At 49.2% G+C, this 18,762-nt stretch overlaps 1 protein-coding gene across 6 annotated transcripts in view; it reads left to right on the forward strand.

The window, feature by feature from the left end:
• NTM (neurotrimin) overlaps window positions 1-18,762 on the forward strand; it is a 388,042-nt gene that overhangs the window by 195,845 nt on the left and 173,435 nt on the right. For all 6 annotated transcript variants that reach the window (XR_009532976.1, XM_060103833.1, XM_060103830.1 and 3 more), the window contains exon 2: window positions 15,860-16,092. Coding sequence is in view for 5 of the 6 variants with exons in the window: in XM_060103833.1 (XP_059959816.1) it covers window positions 15,860-16,092 (233 nt within the window). In the remaining variant the exon portion in view is untranslated. The remainder of the gene's footprint in view (window positions 1-15,859; window positions 16,093-18,762) is intronic.

Below are 18,762 nucleotides of genomic sequence, written 5' to 3' on the forward strand. Positions count from 1 at the left end.
GGATGGCTTTTCAGGTTTCCCAGACACTAATGTATGTGAATCCAGTTGAAGTCACTCTACGGGTTTTATTTACTTTGATAAATATGTTTACTGATCACTTATCACAAATCAAATAGTAGAGTAATTTCTAAACAATGTCCTACAGATAATAAATGTCTTTTGCATATGCATGCAAAATATTACATCTCACCTCTTGCAAGTCCAGCTCACTCTCTCAGAAGTAGAATTTAGAAACTACCCAGGGGCTGCAGAGAGCAAAAGGGCAGGAGCTGCCCCTCCAGGGACCTTCTCCGGCTAGTGTGGACTGACTCTATGCTGTATAGGTTTAGAGCTCCTTCATACAGGAACAGGAACCACAAAAAATCTTCCAGTGGGTTATAGTTGTGGGTGTAGGAGTTCACCCAACCAAACTGACTTGCCAGGAGATCACATAGATAGAGACAGCTGGTGAGGCTGGAGATCACCAAGGACAGTGCTGGGAAGGTTTCCTTGGGATGAGTTGGTGTTGATGGCACCAAAGCCTTTTCTTTACAAAACGCTCCTGGGAAAGTACAGTTTGCCAAAGCAGCATGGGGGCGGAGGGAGGGCGGTGAGGTAGCATCTGTTTAGCCATGTATTCTTTTTTAAATTGGGGTATAGTTCTTTTACAGTGTTGTGTTCTACTGTACAGAGCAATGGAGTTCCCTGTGCTATACAGCAGGTTCTTATTAGTTATCTATTTTATACACATCAGTGTATATATGTCAGTCCCAATCTCCCAGTTCATCCCACCACCACCACCCCACTTTCCCCTCTTGGTGTCCATACGTTTGTTCTCTACATCTGTGTCTTTATTTCTGCCTTGCAAACTGGTTCATCTGTACCATTTTTCTAGATTCCACATATATGTGTTAATATATGATATTTGCTTTTCTCTTTCTGACTTACTTCACTCTGTATGACAGTCTCTAGGTCCATCCACGTCTCTACAAATGACCCAATTTCGTTCCTTTTTATGGCTGGGTAATAGTCCATTGTATATATGTACCACATCTTCTTTGTCCACTCCTCTGTTGATGGACATTTAGGTTGTTTCCATGTCTCCTGTTTGGCCATGTATTCTAAAAGAGAAGTTCAGAGGTCATCATAGAGGGACTTGGTGTCCAAAACTATGTGCATTTCTCAAAAGGGCAATACTGTGTAATGCACATGATTGTGTGAGAAGCATTGTTACTGTTGGGTCTCTAAAGACAGTTTTAGAGCCAACATAGAACATAGAATGTACTTTTCCAGCCTCTTGCACGACTATTGATCCAAGGTGTCTGACTTTACCCCCAGGAAGATAACAAAGGGGCCGCAAACAGACCCTGGGAGTCTGAGTTCAGCTTTGTGGTTTCTCAGTGAGCCTGTATATCAGAACTCTGGGAAACTTGACCCAATCACTTAGACCATGTGGGTTTCTATTCTCATTTTGAAGACAGTAGAAATATATTTTCAGGTGGAACTCCTAAATACAGACCTTAGGTGGGTTTCCTATGCCTACCTAGAAGCAAGGCCAGCTTTGGATGACTACAGCATCCTGTCTGCTCTTCGTCAAAGTCATGGAAGGGAGACTTGCCAGGACATGAAAATTGGACTTCTGTTGTTATTATCCTTGTTTTTCTTCAGCACAGACACAATAGCTGCCTCCCTCCACCAGGCATCCCAAATTGGAGTGTGCATCACTCTACAGAAAGGCAAGGAGGAAGAAGGTAAAGAGTACGGGAGGTACCAGAAGTGAGCGGCCTCGTCCCTGGAAGCAGCGAGCGATGCTCAGACAGCAGTGTGGCTGCTTCCCTGACCCTTCCTTCCTCTGCTCCACCCCCTGTTCCTGAATTTTCTGAGCCGTTTGGCTCAGGCTTTTCACTGAGAATACTCTTAGCTTCTGCAGATAACTGTATTGCCACCCCCTTTCTCTCTGGGTGTACTGCTGTTCACTGAACATTTTAAACTGCTTTTGATGAAGCTAAAACTACAAAAGGGCATCCTGGTCTTAACTAGAAGAGCCCAATTCCAGAGCCTGTTAGGACTCTAGGAGTGGAGATGCCTTTTAGTACCATTCTCAGAAGGAGAAAGGAACCCAGGGATGACAAAGAAGAGGAGCTTACTCTGGAAGGCGGGACCACTGCATCTGGAATCTGTTGATTAGTGGGGAAACAAACAAAGGCTCAGAGGTGAGAACGGGTCAGCTTTGTTGAGGAGATGCTAGGACATACCATATAGGGCAGAGAAAGCCACAAGGTCAGGGAGCCTGGAAGAGTCCAGTCTCCAAGTGGAAGGAAGGAGATCCTACACTTTCATCCTCCGACTTTCTGTGATTCTCTTGATAATTACCGTCAAAGGAGCCATCCTGTTGCTGATTTTACTCAATGCATTTAAATTCTAATTCATATTATTTGAGTCTTCTTAGAGGTGAAACTAAATGTGCTCCTTTGCACTTATACCCCTCTTTCTCTCAAGAATTTGCATAAGAAGTGAAGGCATGTTTGTATTTATTGCATTTCAGTAATTGGCACTTTTGCCTTCCCAGTTTTGCTCCGCTTTCTGTTCTAACCTGCTAACCCTTCCTCTCTCTGTTCACCTTGGCAAGGAGAGGGACAGTTAAGAGTGTCAGACAGCCCTGCCTGCCAGAGGATGGGAAATAGTTATGGGGGCTCAGGCAGCGGACCTGGGGAGTCCCGCCATGCTGGGGTTCCCACAGAGACTGCTTGTCTTGCACAGATGAGGAAACTGAGGGTCAGAGAGGTGAAGTGACTTGCCAGAAATCACACGTTTTAGGGTCCTGGGTCTGAGGTTAGAGATTTGTCTCTGCCTCTGGCTTTGTTTTGATGATTCCATGAGATATAATTATTCGTGAAAGGATTTTGCATGCTATTGTGCATCGGAAAGTTTGAGCTATTATTTTTCTGGTTAATTAACGAAAACAACCCAAAACTCTTATGAGATGTCTGCTGCATCCTCCCTTCTCACTTCGCAAGTTTTCGTGGAGCCTGAGCTGTGACGTGGTGACCTCTGGTGGTGTGGCTCGCCATGTGCCACGTGTGGCATGCCCCTGGCAGCCTGGTCTGAGTCACCATGGAGAACAGTTGGAGAGGTTCCCATGTTTGGCTTGGTCTCAGAGTGTGCCTGCAGTGTGCCTTCCCTTCGGGCAGCGGACATTCACTGACTGAAGGCGAGGATGGACTAGGTACCGTGCTGGGCATGACAGGGCTGGGGGTTAAAAAAACATAAAGAAAATGCACCGACTTTGCCTTCACAGTGGCCATGTGGCCTGGAGATGGATGGGACAGAGGTGCTGTGGGCTGGGGGTGTCAGCGTAGACCTCGCAGATGGAAGGGAGCCTTGGAAAGAAAGGTGTGTGTGGCGAGGAGGTGGGGAGACAGATGGGGCAGCGTGGGACATGGTCTGGAGTCCCGGGAGAGCATCCACATAGCAGAAACTGCAAGAAACCCGCAAGCACACCCTGTGATACAGCTTCTGTGCAAGGCGATGGGTCTGATGAGGGTGGGGCACCGTGGTGAGCTGTTCTGAACCGTTGGCCCTTCCTGTGGAGGGCTGTGGACACCAGTGAAGGCTTTGGAACAAATGAGTCTCAAATGGATTTGCTAGAAAGGTCCTTCCAGCAGAAGGAGAGGGTGGAGGCTGGAGGTTAAGAGAGGCCGGCATGGCCGCCATCCGGGTGAGGTAAGGTCGGAATCTCCCCCCGCACCCCATTGCCTGGATTCAGAAGGGGGTCCACTTGAGTGAGATTATGGATGATTTGAGCTGCTTGTTGAAGGGTCAAGATTTATGCGGGGGAAGAAGGAGCTCTCCTCCAACCCAGTGAGAATCCCTTCCTACAGAGATCAGCTACTAGAGAGTATCGCAAAGGCACCAGGGGGTTCTGTAAAGGACTTGCATACTTACTTGCCCAGGGTTGGTGGAAGGACATTGCTTCGCTAGGATCAGCTGATGTAGCTCCAGCCAAGAGAGGGCTGACTCTGTGGCTGCATCTTTGCATCTGCACCCCGGCCGCCTCCTCCCCCAGCCCCCCTCACCCGTCAGGGCTGTGCCTGCTCCTGTTGCTGCTTGGGGAGGTGGCCAGAGGGACGGAGAGCACCACTCTCTCAAGAGCTCTCTGCTTCTGGTTCAGGGCTCGGCACTGTGCTTTCAGGGTTAAGACTGCATCCGTCTTTTCCATGTCTATCCAGTGTTTGTCACTGAATTGCCCGTGCAGGTCCCCTGCTTTCTTTCATTTAAGTGGCTCTGATCTTCTTTGTAGGATAAACCCCTAAAATATAGACAGTAAGGAAGATGTTTTGTTCTAAAAAGTGAGCACAGCATCCTCACCGGTGTAGAAGCACAGTAAATAAATGTATAATGTTGAGTGGGGTGATGTAGGCATGTATTTAGTTACTTGGAAAATAATATTGAAGAGAGGGGACATCTGTATTTTCACACAGAAGATAGTAAACATTAACACCTCCCTGTTCTTCCAGAGTCCTTTATACTTTTCCCTTGTATGTTACTTTGACCCTCTGACCGCCATAGGGATTAAGTGGACAGACTAGTTTTTTCCCCATTTGACACATAGGAAAACTGAGTCACAGAAAGACTGGGAACCCAGGCTTGTCACAGCAGATTAGATAATAAGACAAGGACCTAGCTAGCTGGACTCCGTGGAAGTCAGGCCAGCAGCTTGGGGCAAGGCCACTGCTTCTCTTCAATATGAATGTGCAAGCTGAGGTCCTAGTAGGTGAAATATACCAGTGCGTGGCAGCTTCCAGATGGGAGAGATCGTGTTAAAATCTGAGTGATACTCGTTGCATTGTCAAGCTTTCAGAATGCTCGGTGGAGAACCTTTCTTCAAATCCACCAACCCCAGAAAACACAGGTTAAGGACTCCAGAGATGCAAGTTCCCATCCCCACTCTTTTTTGAACTAAACAGCTGCATAGCCATAGGCTTAAGAAGGAAGCAGCTGCACGTCTGTGTCTCTAGGGTCCATATCTATAGGTGACCTCGCAGGTCCCTCCAAGCAGCAAATGTACACCATCTGCAAAGTTCTCAGCAAAATACCTTTCCTGGTCGCTTAGACCACGGTGGGTTCCTCAACACCTGTTTATTTTCTGTACAAAACCCCATAGTATGCACTCATAAGAGTCCTCATGCTCGATAGTGATCTGTCTTAGCTCTTCTTCGCGGGAGCAGAATGTGTGTGTCTGTCTCATTCACCCTGTTTCACACCCCTTAAGTGCCTAACACCCTGTCTGGTGCATAATAGATCTTCAATGAACGTTTGTCAAACAAGTGAATAATTTTTCTACACCTCAGATTATCTACGTCTTTGGAGGTGACAACTAGAAGTGAAGTTCACATTATGGGAAAGAGAAGGACGGGCCTGGAATAGGAGCCTTGTGAGAGGAAAGGCTGCTGACCAGGCCTGAGGAAGGGGGAGGGATCCTGTGACCACCGATGCCCTGAACAGCCCTCCTGTCGGCCCAGGTTCAGTAGGTCTTGTCTCCGTAGGACAGTGTCGGGTCAGATGTCTGACGCTAGCAGTGAGCCCCAGCACACTGTGGGAGGAAACCCCTCCTGGGAAGGGAAACGTCGGCATTCACCTTGTCTCTGGCAGTGACAGCACTCTGTCTCCCCTGATCTTCTCTCTCCTGCGTGAAATCCTGAAAATCCTCAAATGTGGTTTTCGTGATACGGTCCGGCTGCCCCAACCTTCCTAACTGGCCGCAGATGAGAGCAGCCCCTCCAGGGCCTCCACAGTGACCGTGGCTTCCTCTGCGTCTGTCAGACCAGACCCTGAACACAGGCCCTGTGGCCACGGCCGCGTCTCTGGACTCCCTTTCCTTCCCTCTGCTCGTGCACGTGTATGTTCAGTTCAAGGAGAGCTCAGGGCTCACTCCCCGCTGCCAGGACTTCCAGTCTGTGTGCCTTCCTCCACCTCCACCCTCCTGACACCTCCAGCAGGAGTCCCTTTGGGCGCTCTGGCCTGGCTGGATTGCCCTGGCAACCGTGCTGTGGTGTCAGCACCCTGGGTGGTCCCTGCTCTCCATGTCCTCTGGCTGAAGGCTCTTCTCAGCCCCCCTCCCTCCTGACTCCACCCGGTACCCAGCTCTTCTCTGCAGCCTCCGAGCGTCTCACGCGACCTTTCTTAAGGGGCTGTCCTCCCAATTGCAAAACGTTTGTGAGATTACAAAGAGGATCGTCTTAGTCCTGGAGCCCCAGAAGCAGGCCCTGAGATGCGAATTTGTGTGGAAGTGACTTCTTAAGGGAGTGCCCCCCGAGAGAGACCGCAGAAGCGGGGGGCAGCCAGGAAGGGCAGGAAGCCAAGTGGAGGCTCAGTTTCAGGCAGGTGTCCTGAGGGTGGCTCCCACGGGACCTGCAGTGAGACTCGGCCACCTGCTCCTGCGGCCAGCCCGCTGCCGCCACCCTAGGAACGCACACATTCCCAGGCACAACAGCCTGGAGACAACCTCCAGGAAGAGCGGCAGGTGTAGGCTCTTAGAGGCACAGAAACCTGGCAGCAGCAGACACGACACGAGGGCCCCGAGGGGCTGGGCTGGCTGACTGCAGCCGTGCCCCACACAGGAGAGGACGTCCCCGTGGATGCAGCACCAGGTCCTGCGCCTCCCTGCTCCAGGGTGTGGTTTTGCCTCCTAAGCCCTGAGGTCCTCCCCACACTGGTGGTTCAAGTCCTCACTCTAGGGGGTTCTTTGTGATGAAAGGAGGGGCTTTGGAGGCAGAATCCAGGCTCGATTCAAGTGTGTCCAGACAGGGAGCTGGAGCGGGAACTAGCCCCAGCGATGGGACTGGGAGGGACACAGATGCTTCGTCTGAGCTGCCTCTTAGGCACAGGGCCTGCCAGGCTGACACATCTTCCCCAGCCCTGGGCTCGAGAGGAGCCAGGTGCTTCCCAGACCCCTCTTCCAGCATGACAGGGCATCCTAGTAGGCACCATCAACCCCAGTTTACCTGAGTGAGTCTTGGTTTTCAAAGTGTAACTATAAACAGTGTCTGGGTTGGACAGCATCCCCCCTGCTGCTATCCTGCCAGCTGGTCCTCCAGGATGAAACCCCATCTCAGGTGTGGACTTTACATAGTCTAGCTGTCAGGACAGGATGACAGGATCGGAGACACAGACAAGAAGCAGAGATTTATTTTCCAGGATCCGGTTTCTTCTCCCCAACTCCTCGCTCCCACGGAGGGCCACCCACTGTAGAAGGGGGAGGAGCTTAGGCTTGGTGCCTTTGTGGTCCTCTGTGATTTGGTGATTCTTTCAGGTGGCCATTGCAGAGCTCTTCACTTTGGTCCTCTGGTCCTTCTTGTCCTCAAGATAAAGGAAACAGTCTGTCACATGGGTGCTGCAATAGTTCCTGCAGGGAAAAGATGGCACACTCAAACTGGGCAGTTGGAGGAGAGTTTAATAATGTGGATACTTACAAAGGTGCAGCCAAAGTGCAGGAAAGACCACAAGGGTTAGTCATGACCCCGGGGCTGGAACAAGAGGGAGGGGCTAATACCTCCAGGACTCAAGTGAAGAAAAGAGGAGATCTCGGCTCCCACCAGGGACAGAGGACCCCGGCCAGGAGCTGTGACCTCTGACAGGGATATGGACGGCCTGTGGCATCCCCTCTCCTTCCCATCAGCTGACCTCAGTGGGAAGCCAGAGGTCGGGGAGCCAGCTGATGTGACCCCACGCTGGTCAGTCTGCAGTGGATGGAGGGGGCACAGAAAGAGTAGGACACTCATTCACTGGCCTCAACTCGCCTAACTTTTCTCTTCTACCAAAGCCTTACACTTGGCACAGACCAAATTTCCATCCTTCCGCAAACACACTGGTATCTTTTCACAGCCCCATTGTGCTTTTGTTGTGCCGTTCCCTCTGCCTGAAATGCTGTGCCCTGCTCTGTTGTATTTAGCAAGCTCCTTCTCACCTCAAAGGCCACCTTAACTCTCACAAGACCCAGATTGCCTTGAAAGTAACCAAGAATCCTTGCAATAGAGAAACACCTGGTATATGCCTCCTCCCCCCACCATATTACAGGTAGATGGGGGATGGACAGACTGCCGTCAACCCACACCAGGATAAAGTATGTCTAGCGAACATTCATGGGGGATTAAAATGTGCAGAGGAAGTATGGTTCACATACAAAATAACATCTAATGTTGCCTCTGATAGGGAAATAGGAATGTATCTAATAAACAAAAGAGAAGGGCGTTCCCAGTACAGGGGGTCCCTGAATTCTGATAATGAATGGTGTGCTCTGGAAACAGTGAGAAGCCGTCCAGTATATCCAGTTCCTGTCCCATCTGGAGCATGTGGGGTGGGAGGTGAGATGGGGCTTTTCAGGAGATTGTTCCCTGGAGCCCAGGGTCAAAGGGCAGGTGAAGTCCAAAGTGAATTTCCACTAACCTCTCAGCCCTTCTGGGCTCTCTCCCCTGGGAAACGTTGGTCCCCACACAGGGGCTCAGGAGACCCTCATCTGTGTTTGGACTATTTGGATACGTTAAGGGAGGGAATGTAAAGAAACCGCCCCCCTCCCCGGGCTGCCTGGCTCTGGTCACCGAGGGAGAAAAAGGTGCCACTGCTTTGGTCTGTGGTCCATAACAGGATCCAGATGCCGCTTCACCAGGATCATCAGTCAATCCAGAGCTCTTCCTTTCTCACCACATGGATGTAACACCCTGCTATGAAATAAAGAAATGGCCTTTGGGTGCTGTAGCTTACAGATGAGCAATGACCTATTGAACAGCCCCAAGCCTCCTCCAGCAGTGGAATTAGTATCGGGCTTTGTCACCAGTACAGATGTCAGCGGTGCACCATTTATCTCAGAGGAGTCACGGCCTGCCTGACTTGGCAAGTCTGCGTTGTGATGGTACCGTGTCATCCAACTCTTACAGGATGGACCAAGGGGTGGGTGGGTTTATCGAGAGCCCTCCTCAGAGGTCCACACAGCCAGGCCTTCTTGATTCATCCCCAGGACATGAGAGCAGTGAAAGGTGACAGATTCCCACAAAGAGCAAGCATGTGTGCAGGGGTGTGTGTGCAGGGGTGTGTGTGCAGGGGGCGTGTTTCTAAGTGAAGGTTGGCGCTGACTCATGGCCTGGGCCTTTACTGGACATGGGCTCCTGCCCTTTCATTTCTCAGGAGTTTGTGAAAGGTGGGAGATTTTAATAAAAAAAAATTAATCAGTCAACAGATATTTATTGAGTGCTTATTTTTTACTCAATATGACATATAAAGGCACATGAGAAAAACAGGTATGGCCCTTGCCTTTCTGGGAGTTACCATCTACTGAGCAATGTAATGAACATGTAGATCTAAGAAGGCCATGTGTATGATAGATTGTGTGATCCATTATTTGCTGAGTTTCTACTCCATACCAAGCAACGCGTTTACATGCATGCTTCTGTTTAATCTTCCCATTAACCCCATGCAGGAGGAAATTTTATTTCCGGTCCAGGCGAGTTAAGTGAAACTCAGTGAGGTCGGGTGACGTGTTGAGAGGCAGGAGAACGGAGCTGGCACTTGGATTCCAGCCGCCCGACTTCAGGGCCTGGCTCTTTCCTCCTCAGCGCCCTCCACCAGCAGTGTGGACGCACGGGGCACCATGGACACAGCCGAGGTTTCCTCTGGTCCTTTCCCGTCTATCATAAGCTCTCCTTCTGCTTCTCCCGAGGCGTGATCAGCCTTGGCCTTATTTTCATGACTAAGAGAGATTCCATAGCACACATCCCATTTTCCACGTGAAGCAAAAACAGTAGTGGTTGAGAGATGTGAAGCCAGTGTGGATCACGTGAGTTCAGTGTTTGTGTCTCTAGGTAACCCAAGCCAATTTCATACATAGTAACACGAGCTTAGATTCCAACAGGGTTAAAATTAGCAACCCCACAGGTCAGCCTGCTCCTCCAGTAAAGAGCTCAGGGGACAGGTGGTTTTTGCTGAGTTTTCTGCAGGTCGGTGATGAAGCATCCTGGTTTGTCTGTTTGTTGGTTTCCCGCAGAAGCAGACCTGGGAGACGCACAGGCCAACTCCATGGAGCCGGGTGTCAGTACTTCTGAGCCGACCACCTGTGATGCTTTGCTGTGAAACTTGAGGGGAGGGGCCGGGCACAAGCCAAACGCTCAGAGAAACAAAACTTAGGGGGCAGCTGGGCCGCTGGACCATTTCTGAGCGATAAGAGGAGATTGTGATCAGGAGCAACGAAGGGCAGAAACACTTACTTCTCTGTCGGCTCAAATGTTGCTGGAGACGTGTTGCTTTTCAACGGCAGTTAAAGGGCCATTTGAGAGAAGGGATGGTTGGACTACTCACTGTCCTGGTCCATTAGAGTCCTCAGATCTTCAGGCAGGTGCGTTTAAGAGAGGGCAAGCCGGAATTGTTCCCTCTTTCTTCAATAATCCTTCTCTTTATTTCAGCACTCTCTTTGTCTGTCTTTAGAAGGTGCCGAGCAGATACTCTGCTTTATTTTTCTTCCAATTTCCAGGTTCTTCTTTCTCTCTCTGTCTCTGTCTCTTTTTCTCCTTTCCTCTAAAATCCAAAAGTAGCTCGAGGCCCCGAGTCCACACTCTCATGTTTTATCTCTGCCTCACTCATCCTGGCCTTGCTTAATCATTTTTTTTTTTGCTATTCCTCTATGTACAAATGCAGCAACTGTAATAAAGCCACTATTCATCAGCAGGAGATGAAGGGCACAGAGGGCTTCATTTTTAGAGCTTTGGCACAATCAGTGCAGCTGCAGAAAATTTCAGGTGTGTCAGTTCTCTCCACCGTGATCTGTGCTCAGGTGCGTGTTCTGGTGTGGCTGCATGTGGATGGTCCCCTTCTGGTCAGCCATACCTGAGGCTTCTCATCATCAAAGAGGATGCACTCATGATCTGTGCAGGCTGGATGCCCTTGATGGCCTGTGTTCAAACAGGCCTGTTCTCTGTAAGAAGAAGCTTCTCCAAGGAAGGGAGCAGGGTGCAGACAGACAGACTGAGCAGGACACTAGCTCAGCAGTGAAATGGTAAACAAGCCTGTCCCTCCCAGGCGCTCTCTCTCTGTCTGGATTCTGTCAGGATGTTGCATAGGCCAGGCTGTGGGCTGTCCATGGGGTCCACACACAGGAGGGGCGAGCCGCCAGCCCGGTGGGAGGGGAGGGCCGCTTACAGATATAGGGAAAGTTGATGGCCCCTGGCTCGAGTATGCACGCAAGTGAGGTCGGGCATTGAGGCTCTGAGAAGAGACATGTTTGGAGTTTGGGGAGTTCCAGGGCTCAATCCAGAAGCCCTGTTTGTGCAGAGGTTGTTCGTCTGTTCTTTGCACATGTGGTGGGATGGACGGAGGAGAAGATGCTCAGGGTGGGTGCCTAGTGCATCTCAGGACTGTTGGGGGGAAGGGGTGGATATCTTCAGGGTTGGGCCAGGGCATCTCCAATCCTTTCTGACCCTCCATTTCTCTTCCTGGCCTGCCTTAGACTGACCTTCGACTCTTTCCTCAGTGGCAAGTGGCCATGTCTTGTTACACTTACCTGGATTAGTTAGGGAGGGTTGAGTTTGAAACCTTACTCACTTCCAGTTCATCTTATAGCTGATCCCCTTCCTGAGGGAGCTGAGATAGCATGAAATACGTGTGTTTTAGGAGTAATTCTGTAGAAGTGAACTAAGGGCTGTCTCTGGAAAAAGGGAACCTGTTGACTGAATTTCCCACCTGGTCTCCCCACCAACTCCCCACTAACCAAGGCATCAGGTCTGCCTGAGAGTGCAGTTATGCTCGTGTCCACTTTGTTTTTAATACTTGGAGAATTGTCTCCTGTGTATCGTTCTGTAAATGAGACAGATAGATGAGGGTAGGTATGAGGAGGTGGCAGGAGATGGCCACCAAGTTACCTTTGTGCTTCATCTCTCAGAAGCCACATTAATTCCGTGGAGACACAGCAAGACTAATATCCAGCAGTGACAGTTTGGATATCTCATCATGACCTTCGATGTGCCCCAAACCAGGGCGGAAGCTATGCCAGCTTTTCAGTGTAGTATATCACAGGGGCCGCATAACTGTGCTGAAATTGGCTGTGTTGGAGCATGAGTGCTTCTGCAAATGAACATCTTTGGCCCTGTGAGTGCAGTGCAGTGTGGTGAGACCACTTCCGTTTCATTCAATTTCCAATCCTTAGACACTCACAAGGAAGCCCAGGACGGTCCTCTCGTGTTCACCGAGAGGCTGTGAAATGCCCCCGATGTGGGCATCAGAAACAATGATTCAAGCAGTTTAGAGGTTGTTGATCAGCATTTCCTGCCCCACTGCCATTCACCTAGTGTTTGGTCAAATTTCAGTTGCTGGAGGACAAAATAAATGGGACTCTGCTTCTGGCTTCCCAGGGCACATTGGTTGCAAGAAAGTTCTCTCCCGTAAAGTAGTGGAAAAGTGTTTCAAATGCGAGTCACTTCCTAGTGCCCACCTGCGCTGTGGCTCTCATGTCACCAGAAACCAGAGAAATGTCTAAATGAATGGTTCTCAAACTGGGGTCCCCAGACCAGGCAGTGGTCCAGCAATCTGTACTTTGTCAGGACTTACAGATAGTTGAATTTAAATGTTGTAGGGACTTTTGGGAAGCCCTGGATAAGGACATTTAAGATCACCGACTTTGGGGAAAAATAAGCAAACAAACAAAAGCTGGGTTTGGATATTGGTTCTGCAGGGTGATCTTAGTTCATTTGGATAATATTTCTTAGATTCAGTTAACCTCATCTGTAAATTGGCAATAATAAGTGAATGCAACCAAGTTTTTAAGATGATAAAATAACACACATAAGAAAAAAAAGTGTCATGAAGAACCTAGGGGTAAGACAGCAATAAAGACGCAGACCTACTGGAGAATGGACTTGAGGATATGGGGAGGGGGAAGGGTAAGCTGTGACAAAGCGAGAGAGTGGCATGGACATATATACACTACCAGATGTAAAATAGATAGCTAGTGGGAAGCAGCCGCATAGCATAGGGAGATCAGCTCGGTGCTTTGTGACCACCTAGAGGGGTGGGATAGGGAGGGTGGGAGGGAGGGAGACGCAAGAGGGATGAGATATGGGGATATATGTATATGTATAGCTGATTCACTTTGTTATAAGGCAGAAACCAACACACCATTGTAAAGCAATTATACTCCAATAAAGATGTAAAAAAAAAAAGCACATATCATAGACTCACAGGATACCTAGCATATAGTAATATGCATTCAATAAACATCAGATGTGAATATGAATTTAACCAATTCCTCCCCTTTCATCCAAGCAAAATTCAGAGCAGTGACTGCCCTTAAAGTCATGAATATGAATGACATCCCAGGTACATTGCTAGCAAAGTGAGCTGTGGAGTGTGTTGTTCTTAAGGGAGTTCACACCACGGTGGTTCAAATCCACATTTTAATGAGGTAGCCTGAGAGGAAAAGCATCAGGTGTGCAAGGAAAGTACAGCATCAGGGAGGTCCAGCTGCCTCCATTGGCTGCTCTTCCCTACCTCCTGCTCAGTCTCATGGTATGTTCAGGATATTGTTATCACAGCCGATAGCAAGTCTTGGAGTTCACTCTAGACCAGTCCAGACCACATGTGCATCCTGGCTACTGGAGAGCTTATGAAAATGCAGATTGGTTCATTACATCTGAGTTGGGGCCTGAGTCTGTGTTTCAAACAAGCTCCCAAGCGATGATCTGCTGGTTTTCTGGTCACAATTTCACATAGTGAAGGGCTAGCTCAGTGCTTCTCAAACCCTCATGTGCATACAATTCCCTCTAGGTTTATGCTGCTTAAGTGATGGTCTGGGGGCCATCAGCATTGCCATCTCCTGGGAGCTTATGAAAAATGCAGACTCTCAGGCCCCACCCCAGACCTTCCAAATCAGAATGCATATTTAAGTAAGATCCCGAAGAGAGTTACAAGCACAGAAATGTGGAACATCCCTTCAGGGTGTGTGTTTATTCGCATAGGACCCTGCACTTGTTAAATGCCCTGTTCTCACCATCTTGAAATTCTTAATAGTCCTTGAACAAAGGGCTCTGCATTTGCGTTTTGCACTGAGATGCACAAGTTATGCAGCTGGTCCTGGATACCCAGCTATATACCCCAGTGCTTTTCAAACTTTGGTGGGTGTGTGACCCAGCTGGAGTATTGTTAGAAATTCATGTTTCTGAGTTCCCAAAGATTCTGAGTCAGTAGGACAAGAAAATCTGTAGCAAAATCATCTCATGTGATTTTGATGCAAGTGGTCCATGCCCACTTTCAGAAATACTCCCCTGGTCAGGTTTCGCATCATTTCTATCCTTTGTTGTCCAAAAAAATGCAATAAGCAGCACAAAGCAAGCTGGACAGCTGAGCAGGGGTGTTTCTGGTTGAGCAGTTTTCCCTACAGGGCCTCTCAGCAAGCCTTTCCACCTGTGCCTGAGAGGCCCGGCAATGATCATGTGACATTTACACAAGTACAAGTGGAAAGGATGCACAGCACTGAAGAGCACATCTCGAGGGGGACTGCCTGGGGAAGCTGGTGTACTCAGCAGCATTTCTCAGGCTTTTTATGGTCACAGACAATTATGAGAATTCAGTGGAAGCAACCCTCCCTCCCCACTGAAAAATTCACCTTTGTGCATCCTGAGGAGCACCCAAGACCAGGACTTAGAACCTGGCTGAGGCGTCTGACTCTCCATCACTCCCTAGCTCTCTATCCTGAGGCAAGTCACCAGACCATTTCCGACCCTGGAGGCCTGATCTTTAGAATGGGTAAGATCATCTGTCTCATCAATTTGCTGCAACAATCACATGAGACAGGGTGGATGTAAAAGTACTTTGTACTCTGCCAAAGAATGATTACATTGGAGGCAACATTTTACCTACCTTGGCTAAGTTGCTATTTCCAGCATTATAGCCAGGATCAGGACACTGTGTTTGTGAATTTAGCCTCAGGCCATAAAACATACTCAGTGTAGCTAGAGAGGGAAATGCATGCAGACAGATTTGATGAGGACTTGGCCAGAGTAGCTGGGAAATTTGAAAGTGTAGGAAAAGAGAAGGGAGCTTCCACAATTTGGGGACTCCAGATGCAAAAATAAAAGAAAGAAAGTCTATTTTTACATGTGTGAACCATTTTGAGAGTTTGGAAAATGCCTTTAGTCTAGCAGTAATTGAACATTTCTGCCCCTGGGTATAATGAGGAGAAATAGCAATGGTGGTGGTCCATATTTAGTTTTGACTTCAAAAGCCTTCTGTTGGAATTCGCTATTCTGAGATGGGAGGAAGAATGTTTAGTAGTTAAAAGCTGGGTTTCTGATCTAGCACACGTTATCTGTGCCATTTGCCAGAAGCATTCAGTGTCTCTGTTCTTCAATTCTTTTTACCAATAGAACCTTCCTCGTAGGGTTGGTTTGAGTATTGGGCAAGTTAGTACACCCAGATCATCTTGAAAGCAATGTGAGGCATTATCATCATGCACATCATGGAAATCGCAGAGCGAGGGGAGGATGGGGGTAGTCCCAGGGCCCAGCCATTCTGAGGATGGATGATGGCTCCAGGCTATAACTATTGAATAGTTAGGGGCATTGCAATAGTCCTGTGCTCAGGGGTTTTCAGAAGCACAGAATCACTCAGGACCTGGAAGTCTGAAATAGCCAATGTTCTGAGGCTGTAGTTCTGCAAGACCTCGGATGCTGAGTTCCAGAAAGTGCCACCCCGGCCAGAGCAAACAGGAGGTGCGCGTGTACACATTGGGGGCAGGGGACGAAGACAAGGCATGGTGACCAGGCATCTCAGCATTGCCAGGAAGACCCTGATGGCTCCTGTTTCTCTGCGATCCCTTGACTTACCCGTCTGGTCCTCCCTCCAGGTGCACAATTGACAACCGGGTCACCCGGGTGGCCTGGCTGAACCGCAGCACCATCCTCTACGCCGGGAACGACAAGTGGTGTCTGGACCCCCGCGTGGTCCTCCTGAGCAACACCCAGACCCAGTACAGCATCGAGATCCAGAACGTGGACGTGTATGACGAGGGCCCGTACACCTGCTCCGTGCAGACAGACAACCACCCGAAGACCTCCCGGGTGCACCTCATCGTGCAAGGTAGGTGGCCTGGGGGCAGCCGGTGCAGGGGCGGCTGAGAGAGCCTGTATCCAACACTTTCACTGTGATTCTCAACTGAGATGAGTCTGTCTGTTCCATCTGGCCAGGACAATTTCCTAATTTTCACTTTGCCATTTGATGCTAAAATTTCAGATCATTTTCCCATTGAATAGGACTAGGATTTGTTTTTTTTGTTTATTCTTTGCTTTTGTTCCAATAATACGTTTTCTCAGAAAATTAGTTCCTGATTATTGCTTTCCTTGGCTTTTTTCTCCTCTGAGTTTTTTTAAGGCTCCATCCAATGCTAAGCTTGCTTTATTTTAAGACCAGCATTTTAGCTCTTCTGGCACTGCGCATATGCCATCCCTCACACAGCCTTCAAAGAAGGCAGAGCCGACTGCAGATGCTCTAAACACCTACCTGGGACATGGCCGTCATAGCCACCTCTGTTGTTTCCAGCTTGTTGGCTTCTCTCACCTGCCAGCCCTGGGTTTCTGATACCACGTCTCGCCTTTAATGCCTGTGTCTGATCCCCTGTGTTTTCGTTGCACCCCATTCCCCTCCCCTTCCTCTGAGCCTCTCACACCCGCCCCCAGCTTTTGAGGTCTGTGTTTTTGCATCTCTTGCTTCTGCTGTCTCCATGCTTCCCAGACCCTTCTCTGCTTCCCCATAAGCAGAGCAGGTGCTGGGCATACAGACAACACGCAACTGTGCAGACGGATTCCCAGATGGGGGGCAAGTGCTCAGAATCAGACTTGGCCGCTTTCTGGCTGTGGGACCCCAGGTTACCAACTGTGACTCAAAGTTTCTTTTTGTAAAATGGAGTCAACGTTGCGAGGGTCCGTGGAGGGGATTACATTTTCCATGTATTGATGTGTAAACACTCAGGAGAGGGCCTGGCACACAGAGGGGCTGGTTAAGTGTTAGCTATTTAAAAAAAAAAATACAGCTGCTAGTTTTTTAAACTTTTTAAAAACATATTTAACTGTGGACCACATCCTTGTTCCTTTACCTCAGAGGTGAAGCCCCCGAGCGATGGAGCCAGAACCTCTGCTGGTCTTTTCTCCAGCTCTCTTCATCCCCCTGAATGGCAGGTCCACAGCAGGAAGCTCCAGGTCCAGAGGCTCCTCCAGCCTCCCCTCCCCTCCTTTCCAGCAGCCCCGAGGGAAGGGGAGAGCTGTGGATGGTAGGTGAGAGCGACAAGGAGCAGGAAAGGGAGGGAAGGGAAGCTGGGAGAAGGCAGGACAGAGGGCAGCTTGGTCAGGGTCCCGACTGTGAAGGGCGAGGTCGGTGGGCAGTGGTGGGAAGAGGACAGGCTGGAGGGAGACCCACACAGGCTCCGGCGGCTCAGGGATGAGGCCAGTGGGGTGGGTGGCGCCCCGTGCTGTGACACAGCTTGGTCACACCAAGTTGTTTTTATTTTATGTTATTTTTCCCTCTTTCTCTCTAAAAGGAAATGATGATGGTTGTTTCCTCTGTTGGTTCTATATATGAAGATCTTCAAACTGCTGTATACAAACAGCATTTTTTAAAGGAAATGGGATTGCATAGACAGTATCAGAATGTATCACAAACAGCAGAGTAGGTATGTTGCATGAGATGGTGTTGGTGGGCGAAAGTTTTATTATTGGCCAGAAAAAGATTGAGAATCACACCGTTCTGTGAGGGAGTTTGATGGATGCCCCAGTGGCCCAGTTGGTAGCACCAGGGGGTGCGTTTGCAGCCATGCCCCATGCCCCCCCATTCCCCCCCCACCCCCAGTGCACACACTTACTGCTGAGAGTGCCTGACAATGACAGACAGACCTTAGGAACTCTACAGCATCACAGACACTTGCCTTAGGAAGCAGGACCTTTACAGAACTGGAAAATGGAAGGAGTCGTGAAAAACTCCGAAGCCTCCTTGAAAACAAGGATCGTGTTTGTGTCATTGATTTTCCTTAAGGTCCCCTCCCCCTCCTCGCTCACACCCATACACTCCTGCCCTGAGCACCCGGAAAATGCCTCAGACAAAGTGCACATTTAATAAATGCCCCTTGAGGCAAATGGCTGGGTTATAGCCCCAAGCACTTACACAGGCTCAAAGAGGGAAGGTTGAGAGTGTGTAAGCAGAGGGAGGCAGGAGGGGCAGGGCGTGGAGGATGGGGTCTAACATCAATCCTCACTCGTATCCATGGGGATGGAAAGTGTCTAATCCCCAGCTAGGCATTTACACCTGTGGCCTGGCAAGGTGGCCTCTGAGCATGACATACCACCTCAAGTATCAGAATCTCATCTTGGGCTAATTTTCGAATGCTGATGAGTGTATTGATCTGGAAACAAGCTGGGTTAAAAAAAGATTCTGGTCTTGTCCACAGACTCAGCCTGAGCTAATCCGCTGTCGATATGCCTGGACCAGGCATTATTGACACTTTAATGAACAGAGGACCATGGCTTCTTGGAGCCAACCTGTCCCTCCTCTTAAAAGCAATCAGACAAACTAAACAGAGCCAGGCTCCCCTGTTTCTGTATTGGAAAGAAGATACATCATCATCCAGGATTAAAAAAAAAAAAAAAAGAAATGTACTTATCTTGGAATCATTTATTGTACTGAACATAAACCCTAATTCCCAGCAGAATCGGACTTCTGGATTCTGCTGACCTCCCTGTTCAACCCTTTGTAGCACGGTGT

Source organism: Mesoplodon densirostris, chromosome 7, assembly GCF_025265405.1.
Source record: "Mesoplodon densirostris isolate mMesDen1 chromosome 7, mMesDen1 primary haplotype, whole genome shotgun sequence".
NCBI classification, from domain to species: domain Eukaryota; kingdom Metazoa; phylum Chordata; class Mammalia; order Artiodactyla; family Ziphiidae; genus Mesoplodon; species Mesoplodon densirostris.